This window comes from Dermochelys coriacea, chromosome 6 (genome assembly GCF_009764565.3).
Source record: "Dermochelys coriacea isolate rDerCor1 chromosome 6, rDerCor1.pri.v4, whole genome shotgun sequence".
NCBI classification, from domain to species: domain Eukaryota; kingdom Metazoa; phylum Chordata; order Testudines; family Dermochelyidae; genus Dermochelys; species Dermochelys coriacea.
The window spans coordinates 54,055,755-54,070,126 of NC_050073.1; the positions used below are offsets into that span (position 1 = coordinate 54,055,755).

Here is a 14,372-nt window from a genome sequence, read left to right on the forward strand (position 1 = left end):
TGATACTGAGCCTGATGGAGGATGCAGTAGATCAGTGGTCTCCAAACTGGGGTGCACGCACCCCTTGATGGCACTCCGCCATTTTTTTTTCAGTGGTAGCTCTGCACGTCCACTGCTGGTGTTCCCCTCCGGCAGCGCGTCTGTGCCAGGTCTTCCAGTCTTTACCCTGGGGTGCACGAGCCAAAAAGTTTGGAGACCACTGCAGTAGATGACCACCCTACATTGATAGGGTTTGAGTATGAATGATGGTGGGGTGCCCCAAGAATGCTGACTGAAGAACTTAATTTGGGGACAAGCTTCTGTACTGAGGTGTCAGAGCAGTCATGCTTACCTTGCTGTAGAAGGATCAGAGCAGCAACAACAAACCAAATGTTCAGAGAACTCAGGAGCTGTCTTTTTCAAGTCTGATACTGTTGCTGCTGGAGCCCTGCTGGGCTCTTTACATCGTGTTGGCTTCCAGGCTTACCACCCTGTTTGTTCCTCTCAGGTTTCCCCACAGATGGTCTTACCTCAGCAGTTTGGAAAGGAGGGGAGACAGAGGCCTTGGCCCGGTTGGATAAGCATTTGGAAAGAAAGGTAACCAACCCACTTTCACTCAGAAAATGGTACTTTCTGCATGCTGAGGCCTCTGGCTAAGAAATATTAACGCTGGTTGTCACCCTTGTTTCTACTGCTTGTAGCAGCAGACACAGCTTTATGTTGATGGGAATGCCTCTGTAGGATCCAGGCTGTGTGGGGCATAGGGAATGTGCCCTCCCCACTTCTAGGCTTCAGAGGACCCAAACCGTAGTGGAAGTTCACTGATGTATGTGCATTTAGGGGTGGAATTCACTCACTAAGCAATGCTGGTGTTGCCGTGCCCTTGGAGCATGAAGGGTGTTGAGCTCCATTCTCTCTGAGTTAGCATAGACGAAGAGAGCCTTCCACCAAGGTACTGTGCTGGCTGCAGACTGCCTTCCACCTCCTTTTTTTAATCTTCACTTGGAGACATTTGTGCAGGTACACTAACAGGACAAGTGCAAACAGCCTGGCTTTTCCCAGGCAGGGCATGTGAGGACTGTTAATATAACATATGCCACATTATACCTTGAGCCCACTCATTGTAATATCTAGACACTTTCTGTTGACCCTGTTATCTTTATTGCTTCACACAACGTAAATAAATTGAAACAATAAGAGGAGTATTAGGTGTTACTAGTAACAATACAAGACATAATTACTCAGACAGAAATGACTGAGTTCTCTCTTTAATGCTAGCCTTTCTTGATGATGATTGTGCAGTTCACAACTTTCCCCCAATGCAGCATGGCAGGATGCAAGTAAAACTTCAGCGTAATACACTGCAGGTAGTGCTGAATCTCAGCTTTATGTAATTGCAGGCTGCCATGTTCAATGATAGTCTTTCCACCTGCTGCATATGTCAGGGCGACAGTTAAGATCTCTCTTCATGCAGCTCAGAGTTGGATGTACCTGAAGTACTAGGATGTACCTTTGGGAGGTCTTGGGCCCAGACCTACGCTGCAGACGAGCTAATAGCTCCCTCCCAGATCAGCATGACTAGATCAAATTCCCTTTTAATGGGAAGTGATTTGTGGGCCTCTCACTGCTGTGGGAGTGCAGGAATGGTCATCTTGAAACATCTCCAACAAATGGATGAAGCCAGTTCAGTAGGGATACTGTCAGAGAAATGGAAGACCTGTGGCACCTTACACTAACAAATTTATTTGAGAATAAGCTTTCATGAGCTACAGCTCACTTCATCGGATACATTCAGTGGGAAATACAGTGGGGAGATTTATATACACGGAGAACATGAAACAATGGGTGTTACCATACACATTGTAATGAGAGTGATCAGGTAAGGTGAGCTATTACCAGCAGGAGAGCTGGGGGGGGGGGTGGGGGAGGACCTTTTTTAGTGATCATCCCACTGAGGGTTATCAAAAGAAACTACAACATTTTCTCAATAAACTCCCTGAAAAAGCACAAGAACAAATCCGCACAGATACACCCCTGGAACCCTGACCGGGGGTATTCTAACTGCTACCCAAATTCCATAAACCTGGAAATCCTGGACGCCCCATCATCTCAGACACTGGCACCCTGACAGCAGGATTGTCTGGCTATGTGGACTCCCTCCTCAGGCCCTAGGCCACAGCACTCCCAGCTATCTTCGAGACACCACTGACTTCCTGTGGAAACTGCAATCCATAGGTGATCTTCCTGAAAACCCCATCCTAGCTACTATGGATATAGAAGCCCTCTACACCAACATTCCACACAAAGATGGACTACAAGCCGTCAGGAACAGTATCCCCGATAATGTCACAGCAAACCTGGTGGCTGAACTTTGACTTTGTCCTCACCCATAACTATTTCACATTTGGGGACGATGTATACCTTCAAATCAGTGGCACTGCCTTGAGTACCCGCATGGCCCCACAGTATGCCAACATTTTTATGGCTGACTTAGAACAACGCTTCCTCAGCTCTCATCCCCTAATGCCCCTACTCTATTTGTGCTACATTGATGACATCTTCAACTTCTGGACCCATGGAAAAGAAGCCCTTGAGGAATTCCACCATGATTTCAACAATTTCCATTCCACCAACCTCGGCCTGGACCAGTCCACACAAGAGATCCACTTCCTGGACACTACGGTGCTAATAAGTGATGGTCACATAACCATCACCCTATACCGGAAACCTACTGACTGCTATGCCTACCTACATGCCTCCAGCTTTCATCCAGACCACACGACATGATCCATTGTCTACAGCCAAGCTCAGCCTGATCACTAAAAAAAAAACTTCAAAAACAGACTCCAGCAAGAGACTGCTGAATTGGAATTAATTTGCAAACTGGATACAATTAACTTAGGCTTGAATAAAGACTGGGAATGGATGGGTCATTACACAAAGTAAAACTATTTCCCCATGTTTATTCCCCTGCCCCACCACTGTTCCTCAGATGTTCTTATCAACTGCTGGAAATGGCCCATCTTGATTATCCCTACAAAACTTCCCCCCCCCCCCCCCCAGCTCTCCTGCTGGTAATAGCTCACCTTACTTGATCACTCTCGTTGCCGTGTGTATGGTAACACCCATTGTTTCATGTTCTCTGTGTATATAAATCTCCCCACTGTATTTTCCACTGAATGCATCTGATGAAGTGAGCTGTAGCTCACAAAAGCTTATGCTCAAATAAATTTTAGTTTCTAAGGTGCCACAAGTCCTTCTTTTTCTTTTTGTGGATACAGACTAACGCAGCTGCTACTCTGAAACCTGTCAGAGAAATGTAAGGGGCTTTAATTAACCTACTGGAGATAGTTGTGTCCCTGCCCAGCAGCCTGCTCCTTGGACTGCTGCATTTCTGAAACCCATTCTCTTTCCCAAATGCTCCTAGGCTTGGGTTGCAAATTATGAAAGGCCAAGGATGAACGCTAACTCACTGCTGGCAAGCCCCACGGGGCTCAGTCCCTATCTGCGTTTCGGCTGCTTGTCCTGCCGCTTGTTCTACTACCGCCTCTGGGAGCTGTATAAAAAGGTGAGAAAAGGGGGATGGGAGGGTGGGGGGTTCCTCCAGAGCAGGCAGGCCTGGGACCAGGCTAGTTCCTAGGACGGATTGTGTTAGTTCCCTTGCAGTTCTGTCTTATTCCATTGTTTCTGGCCCAAGAAGCTGTAGGTTGACATTCCCCCCCCTTCCCGCTGCCTCTAACTCTTCTGGCTATGAAGCAGTGCTCAGCTCTTTAAATATAGTTGCCCCTACTGGGGGAAACTTACAAAAATGGCAAGACTCTCTTATAGACAGAGCTACTTTTAAAATATAGTAATTATCTGGATTCTCAAGCTTGAGCCCTCCATAATCATTAACTCTAGGTTGGCTCTAGTGCCTGTCCTCTTGTTCTGGACAGATCAGTTCCTTCAGAATATCAGACTAGATTAAAGACAGGTGTTTTCTGCCCCAATGAGTCTGGTGTCTGGTAAACGGCTGTTCAGAGGATAGCTCCATAGCTCCAAATGTTGCTAGCAGTCTCGATCTCTGAGTGGGAATTGCCTGTAGTGATGGGGCAGAGGGATAGTTGAGCTGAGCTGCCCAGATACAGGAGCTGGGAAAGGCTAATATCTCTTTGTCCCTGCTTCTCCTCTTCCATAGGTGAAGCGTAACAATACACCACCGCTCTCACTATATGGGCAGCTTCTCTGGCGGGAATTTTTCTACACGGCAGCCACCAACAATCCCAAATTTGACCGCATGGAGGGGAACCCAATCTGCATCCAGATCCCCTGGGACAGGAATCCTGAAGCCTTGGCAAAATGGGCAGAGGGCAAAACAGGCTTCCCTTGGATTGATGCTATCATGACCCAATTGAAACAAGAAGGCTGGATCCACCACCTGGCCAGGCATGCAGTGGCCTGCTTCCTGACCAGGGGTGACCTCTGGATCAGCTGGGAGTCTGGAGTCCGGGTAAGTCTGGCATTTCCAGAATTGGGCAACAGAGCATGGGGAGGGCCAAATCCTGTTGGCACATTCTGCTGGGCTGGCAGTACTGTCATGGCAATCATTTGCCATGTAGAGTAGTGTGGAAGAGAGGATGATCTAGCTGGCTTTGCTTCAGTCACAAGCCTGGCTTTTTCTGCCTAGTTCAGTTAAGTCCTAAAAGTGGTGATGAGAGAGTCTGCAGTTACCTAAGTAAATGTAAATGGGACCCATTGGTTAATATGGGCTGTTATTTAAAAAGTTCCCCCCCAGCCCAAATGGAGGCAGAGGCATCCCTGCCCTAAGGGGCTGAAAACACTAATAGACCGTTGAAATTGGAGTACACAACTCCTAGGAACTAAATTGGACAGGAATGCAGTGGGTTATTACTAATATGCTGCTTCCACTCAGAGTGGGGGATGGGCAATGTGAGACTTAGAAGGAAAAGCCCTTATTCACTTTTGATTTTTCTGCTGCATAGAACTGCTGTGCTCCTTCAGGGTCTATTCTGCATGCTTACATTACACTTCCAAGGTTAAGGTTGATGTCCAAATCTTACAGTAAAACTGTACGACAGAGTCCAAAGCAGCAGGAGTTAACTGGTAGTGACCAGACAAGGCTTCTCATTGGAAACGATTGAGATGTAAGGAACCATGGTAGATTAATTGGTCGGGTGTCTGCTTTCTGTTCCAGTTACCGAGATCTGTTTCCTGACTGCCTCAACCTCATACTTAGCATCTATCTTCTAGTGTTCCCTGCTGCTGGGTCTTTCCCTTGGAGGCTGGTTCCCTCACCAACTTTCCCTCTCATTACTGCAGGTGTTTGATGAGCTACTACTGGATGCAGATTTCAGCGTGAACGCCGGCAGCTGGATGTGGCTTTCGTGCAGTGCTTTTTTCCAGCAGTTCTTCCACTGCTACTGCCCCGTTGGTTTTGGGCGCCGCACAGATCCCAGTGGTGACTATGTTAGGTGAGTAATATGGATGGGTGCTTCTCACATACATCCTAGCATGGCAGTGACACACAGCTGCACAATCTGCCTGCCTGGGTAGCTGACTTGTTGCTTATCCCATACTTGTGAACTCTTTGTGGCTGTACTCTGAATAAGGTGTCATCTTTGTGTGCTGCAGGCGGTATTTGCCCAAGTTAAAAGGCTTCCCCTCACGGTACATCTACGAGCCATGGAATGCCCCTGAGTCAGTGCAGAAGGCAGCCAAGTGCATCATTGGGGTGGACTACCCCAAACCCATGGTGAACCATGCAGAGACCAGCCGGCTAAACATTGAACGCATGAAACAGATCTACCAGCAGCTGTCACGCTACAGGGGCCTCTGTAAGTACGAGGTGCTGTGAGACACTTGCTGCAGTTTGCACTTTAATCCTGTATCAGCTGAAGGAGATAAGATGGTTGGGATGGGAGGGGAATTCACAATACAGCAAATGGGTAGTTGTGCTCCTGACCAGCCCTTTGCAGGAGGAAGTGGCTTCTGCCAAAAGTTTCTCTAAGGGTACATGCATTCCCTGGGAATGCAGACAAGACCGTGAGCACTTCAGTATGGCAAGCTGTGAAGGTTGGGAGTAGCTGTCAGGTAACTGAAATTGGGAGGGAGCCTACTGGAGACTAGAAACCCTGTGCTTCGCTCCTAAAGCCCATGCGTAAGATCCCAATGAGAAGGGATCGTGGGGGCCAGGACCTGGGTCCCCAGCAAGCACTGAACCAACTGAACTTTAAACCTAGCTCATCTTTCTTTGACACGTGCACCACTACGTGTTTGCACTCAGGGTGGTCTGAGCTCCCTATGTAAAGCAAGAGCCTATTCCTCAATGGAAGTCAGTGATCATTCTCTTCCCAGGTTTGTTGGCCTCCGTCCCTTCCTGTGTGGAAGATCTCAGTAGCCCGGTCACAGACATGTCGGGCCAGGGCAGCAGCACAAGTACAGGTGAGCAGGAGTTGTTGGTAAATTATCTAGACAAGTTAATGGGCACTTGGAGCCCATAACTGGATAGAAGGTTACGTCAGCAAGGAACAGGAGTGTGGGGGTAAAATGGTATAGATCGGGGTGGGCAATTTTCCCGGGGGGGGCCACTCCACAAATTTTGGCAAGTCGTTAAGGGCCACGCATTTCCACTATATTAATGGAGGGGGTGCAGGGGTCTGGGAGGGAGTTTGGGTACAGGAGGGAGCTCTGGGCTGGTGCAGAGTGTTGGGGTGCGGGGGGGTGCAGGCACTGGCTGGAAGGTGCATACCACAGGCGGCTCCTGGGTGGCAGTGCAGCAGGGTGCTTGGGCGGGCTGCCTGTATGCTGTGGCCCCCACACTGCTCCCGGAAGCGGCTGTGGCCAGCTGCTGCTGGCATGTCTCTGCGCACCCCTTGCTGGGAGGGGGACAGCACACAGAGCCTCCTCTCCCACCTTCATGCAGAGATGTGCCAGCAGCAGCTGGCTGCTTCCGGGGGCAGCATGGGGCCACAGCAGGCAGGCAGCATGCCTGAGCGCCCCATTGTATCATGGGACTTTTAGGTGCCCGGACTTGGAGATCACGAGGGAGCAGAGGAGGCCGGACAGAAATGTTAGACTGGCCAGATCTGGCCCATAGTCTGTGTTTTGCCCACCCCGGTATAGATCTTATTCGCTTTTAGACTTGCTGGGAATTCCCAAGAGAGCTCTTCCTAAAAGGCCCACCAAACTCTAATTAGCGATTCTCTCTGGCATCATGTACTACAGTTCCATGGAACCTGTCCAAACACACAGGACATGGAGGGGTGGGGAGTTGGAAATAATTCTTCTATAAAGCTAGCCCTTTCCTAGAGCAGGAAGACTTTCTGGTGATCGTCCTGAGCTGGAGTTGCTGAGATTCAGTATCCTGTCTGTGCTAACATTTGTGTCCAAAAAAAAAAATAAAGTGGGGGGGGAGGTTGTGGCTGCACTTCCCGTTGCTTTGGCATTGTAGGCGCTCCTTTTCCCCTGCTGTCTCGACACATAGATGCCTAAAGCAGTAAACGTGAGAAGCCAAAGGGCCAGAGGAAACTTTGCAGTGACTCTCCTCTCCCACTTGTAGTGCAGAGGCTGTTGCATTGTGGCCAGACCTCTCCAAAGCGTAAACATGAGGGAGTAGAGGAGCTGTGCACTGAAGAGCTGTACAAACGAGCCAAAGTGACGGGTCTGCACGTTTCAGAGATCCCTAGCAAGAACTTGTGAACGTGAGTAGCCCCATGATCTTGCTCTGGGATAATTGGAGGACTGGCCCTCCTCAGTCTTGTTTCTTGACGGTGGTGCCCAACTTAAATGCTGTCAGTAGTTTAAAAATCTAAAACTGTCTTACTGTGGTTTGATGGCCCCACAATTCTACCAAGTAACTTCTAGTGGGTTTCCTGTCTCTTATAGTCATGTCACTATTGCTTGGCAAAGTTTTAGCTTAGCTGGCCATCAGAGGGCAGCAGCATTGTTAATTTAGCAAACACAGATGCTTTTAACCTATGGACCTGTTCTGCAGGGTGTTGCTCCTTTCTCACAGGAACCAGCTGTGCCACATAATCAGACTTCAGAGCCTGGTCCCAATCTGCTCCAAATGTTGCAGGCTGGGGGAGAAAGCAGAACATCTTTGTGGGGGCAAGATGCTGTTCCTCATACTCCACTTGAAATGCTCCCGACACTCTGTTGGAGAGAAGCTGACTGTTCTGTTCTAGGTCTAGCTCTAGTTCTGTAAAGGGGACTGATACCTAAATGCTCCTTTCTCTTTTTTTCCTGCAGCCAGAGATGGGAGAATCACAAGGAAAGAGTTGGAGTGTTCGCCACAGCAGTGGAGGGGTGTTGCTTCCAGAGGGATCAGAGCTTTTGACCAACAGCTGAAAATGTGGGGTGTCAGTGTGAATGTGTAATTCTGGTGGATGCCACACAGAGATATTGCATCACTTGTGCTTGAGTACATTTTGGCTCACTGGCATACAAAAGCCCTGGGACCTAAACCTGTCTCTTCTCAGCCAAACCTGGAATCTGCCCAGATTGGAAGAGAAGAGTTTTTTCCATTCACTCCCAGGTGTATCTTTCCTTCCCATTTGTCTCATGCACTGGTCCATATGTTGCCTAATTACAGGGAGCAGTATCTGCATGTCACAAAAAAATATTTGCCCTTCCTATTAAATGGAAGGCAGTGAAATGTCTGTCACCCCCAAAACAGGCCAATTCTCCTGTCTGCATGACTCTCCAAGCATCAAGGGGGTGTCTGTTTTGAACAACTCCCAGTCTCAAAGCATGTTGAAATGTCCACCTGTATGAGACAGTCAGCAAAGTAGGGGGATTGGGAAAAAGATGAAGCTGTAATAATGGGGCATCAGTATGGCAGTAACCATTACCACCCTCCATGGACCAGGGAGCCCTTTAAGATTCATTGAGCAAATAACATTCATACTGGTGCCTGATCGTGACCCTAGCCAGTCTCCAAATGGGGCAGATGCCTAGAATAGGCAGTTGAAAGCAGGCTTTTGCTTGTAGGGGTCATCTTGGGGGAGAAATTTCAAGAGAAGGGTGACTCTTCTGAGAATAAGCCTATGACTTGACCATAGGTGAAACTTTCTCCCAGAAATTTGCTCCTCTGAGTAGTAGAGAAAGCTACGCCTGGTGTGGACAACCATTCTGGCCATACTGGGCTCTGGACTCTACCCTTCTTGCACTTTTTCCTTCCTTAAGAAGACAATCTTTCAAACAAAAAGTGAGCGATGTCCAGTGTGGAACCTGTGCAGTGTCTGATGTGGAGTGAATGTACCACTAGAATGAGGCTGCGCTGTTGGGCAACTCCTATAAGCGAGTCTTCCTTGGGCTCCATAGCCCATTCTTTGTGGATGTCAGCTCCCCTTCCTGTAGGTTGCAGTGCATTTGCATCTGTGTTTTTGGTTTCTGCGTTGTGTAACCCTGTGGCCATGTACCCTGCACAACATCCTTTTTCCCCCCACGCCTGCATTCAGTGCTTTGTATTCTAACCTGACAGCTTTGTAGGACATACAGGCTGTTAACCATACATCCCCTGGTCTTGTTCTGTATTTCATGCTCTGTTTCAATAGGGTGTTCGTAGGCCCTCAGGCTGCATCCCCAGATGATGCGTGGAATAGAGTAGAGGAGCCTCTGTTCCTGCAGCCTTCATAAGGAATTGTCTCCAGTTGCTGTCCTTGGCACTACATGGTTATTCAGTCTGAAACTCCTACTTGGCACAGACCTAGCCCCTAGCCGAAACAGCTGCTTAGGTTCACATATAGCTTCACCTACTAATAACCTGCTCCCTTACCATGACAGTGGAAGACCATAGATTTGGATTCAATTTTGGTACCCAGACTTTGAAGTCATAAATGATGCTGGGGTTACAAGAAGAAACTGATTCAGGGGCATCTGAAAGGTTTACAATGTGGGGAGGTGGGACAGTTGTTTAAGAACCAAGAGTTAGTTTATTAAATAGCGGCTAAATAATCTTTCCCTCCTACTAACAACACTAGGGCATTGACTCCAGATTTCCTTTTCCAGTGGAATCTATTGACCAGATTTTCCAAGGAAACACTGTTACCCCTCCTGACCTTATTTTGGTGTCTATTTTTCCAGACTAATGTTCTCTAGAGAGGATTTAGAAATAATGCAGTAATTCAGCATAGCTGGGGGTTTTCTCCAAATCTTTACTCCGAGGGGCCCCTATAGTCTAGTAGCTGTAGGGGCCAGGGGAAGGAGACACCACAGTCCTCTGCTGCAGAGAGAAGGGGAAAGAAATGCACTTTGTACACTTAGAATTTAGAAATTGTGACTTCTGTCATATGGAAGACTTCATGCTTATACAACCATTTATCTGTAAATATGACATTGTTTTATAAATGTCTTTAACCCTCTACTTGCTGCGTTTTCACTTATTTCAAGTGAGTCAGGTGTAGGTTGGAGGGACTTTCTGTACTGGGGCAAAAAGTCTTCAAGTAGCCTGTTGCTAAGCTTTGTGGATGTCAGGGGAGGGGAATATGTGCAGTTCTCCTCTCCATCATCCCCAGTATTTGTATTCTGGCAGCCGTTGCACCCACAGTTTTCTAGGTGCGGTCCATACAAGACATACAACCTGCATTAAAGAGCTCTCAATTTAAGAATATAAATGTGAAGGGAGGAGAGAGGCAAAGTACACGGTTTATTTTAGGTCTTGATGAGAGTGTAGTGACTTTTTAGACAGTCTTAGAGGGTATTTCATGCAGAGAGAGTGGCATGGGAAGAATAGAGACTACACACTTCAACTGGGGGGGGGGGGTGAGACCACCATCATTGGAGCAGAGAGGATGAGTGACACTAGTGTTCACAAATCTGCCCATTCACCAACTCTGCTGGGCTGGACATTGGGAATGCCATACTCTCACCTCCCAAAACAAGCCCTCTACTCTCACCCAGGGTGAGAGATCCTGTGGTGGTCAGACGAAAAGCTACAAAGACCTACTGAAAGCGTATCTCATGAAAACTGATGTGGACATTGCAAGCTGGGAGGACCAAGCCACCAACTGACCTCAAGCACCTTGCCCTTGAAGCTGAAAAAAGAGAGACGGAAGGAAAAAGAAGCAACCCACAGGCAGCTGACTTGCCAGGAAATGTCGGTACCTACTGTGGACAGATCTGTGGTTCCAGGATCAGATTCCTGAGTCATCTCAGGACCCATATGTAAATCTGTGGTAGAGATCCTCAAATTGCGGGATTGATGATAACAGCTCTGCCTATATTTTTAATTAAAGTGGGAGATGAGGGTCTTGTTGAATTTTAGCTGTGTGGGTGGAGAAACTGTTAAATCCTATATGTTACGGAGGAAGTGGTGGAATGTGGACACTGCCTGGGAGGGACAAACGAGTGGGCGGTGGCGTTTCAAAGATGATACCTAGATTGAATCCATGTGATGGAAAATGGATGGTATCAGTGATGGAACCATCTGTGATTAACTCAGCCAAATCATGAACTGATTGTATGCAAATACAAGAGCGATTGGCTTAGCTAGAGACTAATAGGTAGAGAACTATCCCCAAGCAATGTAAAATCTGGGAATAGTTAATTGGGCACAAATGCTGGAAAAAACCTTGAATTTTGTATTATTCCTTTAACTTCAGAGGCTTCTCAAGTGCATTTGGACATCCTTGGAGCTAAGATAGCTTGCCTCTTGGTATTATTTTTGTATACCACAAGAAGTAAGGGAAATTGAAGAGAGACACATATTCAGTGGCAAAAAAAACCTACACTAATGCAGAGTTAAAATTGCGTGTTGGTAGGTCATCCCCTTACACGACATTGAGTCACAGGTTTCAGAGTAGCAGCCGTGTCAGTCTGTATTCGCAAAAAGAAAAGGAGTACTTGTGGCACCTTAGAGACTAACAAATTTATTAGAGCATAAGCTTTCGTGAGCTACAGCTCACTTCATGCATCCGATGAAGTGAATGCATCCGATGAAGTGAGCTGTAGCTCACGAAAGCTTATGCTCTAATAAATTTGTTAGTCTCTAAGGTGCCACAAGTACTCCTTTTCTTTTTACGACATTGAGTAAAACTCAGGAAATTCTAAAAACCAGGAAATGCAGAGTTGAGGTTGCCCATACAACCTTAACTCTGTCCTTTTTCAGCAATGCCTCAATACGCCCCATTACCACACGTACCTTTACTCTGCCAAATCCACAGTTGCTGAAATGTACAAACTTTTCACTACTTTCTTTCTGTCCATTCACTCTCACCTATAGGATTCCAGTTAATACTATTAAAGGACAATTAAGGGGCAGGGGATGAGGAAAGATTACCCATGCTACCTCTGTTCTACTCTTTCAGAGCCACAAGCTGCAAGCCAAAAATTAACCAACAAACAACTCACAAGCCAATTAAGCCAAAACCTAGCCCAATTTCTGCATTTTTTTTCATGGGTTTTGTATGTCTGCTTGAACAGCAAACCTCCTGTACTGAAAACATGATTAATCAATACCATAGCTGAGGTTCAGGCTGTATTACTGAGCAGGTAAAGTCTGTATCCATTTTGTAAATAGGCAGTTCCCTGTGTGAATGTACTGGCTGTCTTGGGAGGAGCATGGACTCACTAGGCCCACCTAATCAATTTGAATATCTCATCAGGAGATGGTGATCCCTTTGCTCTGAAGCAGTTCTCAGAACCTGACCCATGAAGGCTGGAATATGTTACAAGTGAGGCTCTCTGCACCTTTGCTCAGGTTGGGAGTAGGAGGTCTGTTTAGGATTTTCAAAAGAGAAAAAGTCTAGTTCTCCAAATATCCTAATCTTTCTTCAGGAGGAAAACAGTCTGTTTGTGGAGGCAAAGTTAAAGGGCAACACAATAATGAAGCTGTATAATTTCATAGAGAATTTCCTAACTCATTCCATCTCACCAAAGCTGGTCAGTGATGAACCAAAGCACAGGCCCATGACTCCAAACCAGTCCATGAATGTTGTCCCTTTTGAACTCATATCTGGCAGGAGATCAAAACCCCTGGGACTATTCCGAGACTCGCAACTCTGAAGAAGCAGCTGATACTCTGAATTTTAGCCATGAAGTAAATGGTCTTCAAATCTTGGAAAGGAGCTATGATACCTACTGTTCCTTAGAGATTGAAATGGTCAGTCCAGTGCCACCTACTTAAAGTATCCCAGGGCGAAGCTACATATAGTAAATTGATAATAGTGGGTATGGCTACACTTAGCAGCATGTTAAAAGTCCCATTGGAGGATTAGAAATACTACCCCAAGCAACCAAAACTGTGTAAGTTGTATGCTTCTGAACACAGTGCAGCTTAATGGGATACCTAGCAGTAGATTGGGGAGGATGTGCTAAACCTGGTATTGTGGCTTCATGTATGTTATTTCCTTAAGCAGCGCTACAAATGTTATGGGAATGATTTAAATACCATTTCAGCACAGAATCAGCATGGGATTCTTTCTGAACCTGGTGAGATGGTTAAAGTAGAGGAGGTAGTTTTGGCCTGCTGTTTAAAGGGCAGCAAGGGGACGGAGTAGGTTGGGTAGACCCTGCCATTAATAGAAATAGTTCCACCTCTTTAATTCAATTAAAATGGTTTGAAATCTGGCTTTAATCCTCCCCTTGCTTTGACCATAATGCAGACATGGTGGCCTTGGCTGTGGGCCTGAGCTGCAGGACGGAACCATCTCTGGGGAAAGTAGTGCTGCAGGAGAGGAAACTCCTTATCTATTTCTGAAAGGACCCTTGGAAAAATATTTGTATTCTAAACTGGAAAACGGACCCACCATCCCCATTTGGGGTCAGGGTGCTGACGAACTGCTGATGGGGCATTGCCTCGTGGGTGGGTGGGGGCATGGGGAATTAAAATACCTGCCTTCTCCAGACCCCTTGGAGGCTGCTGCCTTGTATCTTTAGCACCAGCCTGCCCCCTCTCTGCTGGCCCAGGCCCAGGCCTTATTTGCTGGACTCCCCGCAGCTGCTTGGCTGCCAAATGGCACGGGTAGGGGGAGGGTTCTGCAGCTCTGCCTTCAATCCTAAACGCTGTGCTGAGACATCCCGGGGGGAGGGAGGGAGCTGCTGCTACCCTGGGGGTCTCCAAGGTGGAAAGGAGGTGCCTGGCTTTGTGGGGGAGGGTCAGTAGGTCCTTGTTCCCCTCCCACTCCTTAGATCCTCAAGCTGTTAGACACGGCCCCTGCTTTTTCTGTAAAGGAGCCATCATTACTTCAAAGGACCCACCTCCCCAGGAGCCTTTCACAGACAGCATCAGAGCACTTCATCCCATGTCAGCCTCCCTTCCTCAGCTCCGGCTATCCCTCTTCCTCATCCCCTGCCAGTCCCCCTCTGCCAATCCAATCCCCTCCCACCCCTCCCTGCCAGCTCTGCTCGCTCCTGCTGCAGCCTTCACCCCCCCCCCCCCCACCGCCTGTCTG

The 14,372-nt window shown here is 47.5% G+C and overlaps 1 protein-coding gene across 1 annotated transcript in view; it reads left to right on the forward strand.

Annotated features, from left to right (window-relative positions):
* Nucleotides 1-10,345, forward strand: part of CRY2 (cryptochrome circadian regulator 2) — a 33,032-nt gene extending 22,687 nt beyond the window's left edge. Inside the window, 8 exon segments of the mRNA XM_038405184.2 lie at nucleotides 488-576; nucleotides 3,407-3,547; nucleotides 4,157-4,468; nucleotides 5,299-5,450; nucleotides 5,611-5,813; nucleotides 6,334-6,420; nucleotides 7,538-7,679; nucleotides 8,230-10,345. Coding sequence (XP_038261112.2) covers nucleotides 488-576; nucleotides 3,407-3,547; nucleotides 4,157-4,468; nucleotides 5,299-5,450; nucleotides 5,611-5,813; nucleotides 6,334-6,420; nucleotides 7,538-7,677 — 1,124 coding nt within the window. The 3' untranslated portion in view covers nucleotides 7,678-7,679; nucleotides 8,230-10,345.
* The last annotated feature ends 4,027 nt before the right edge of the window (nucleotides 10,346-14,372 follow it).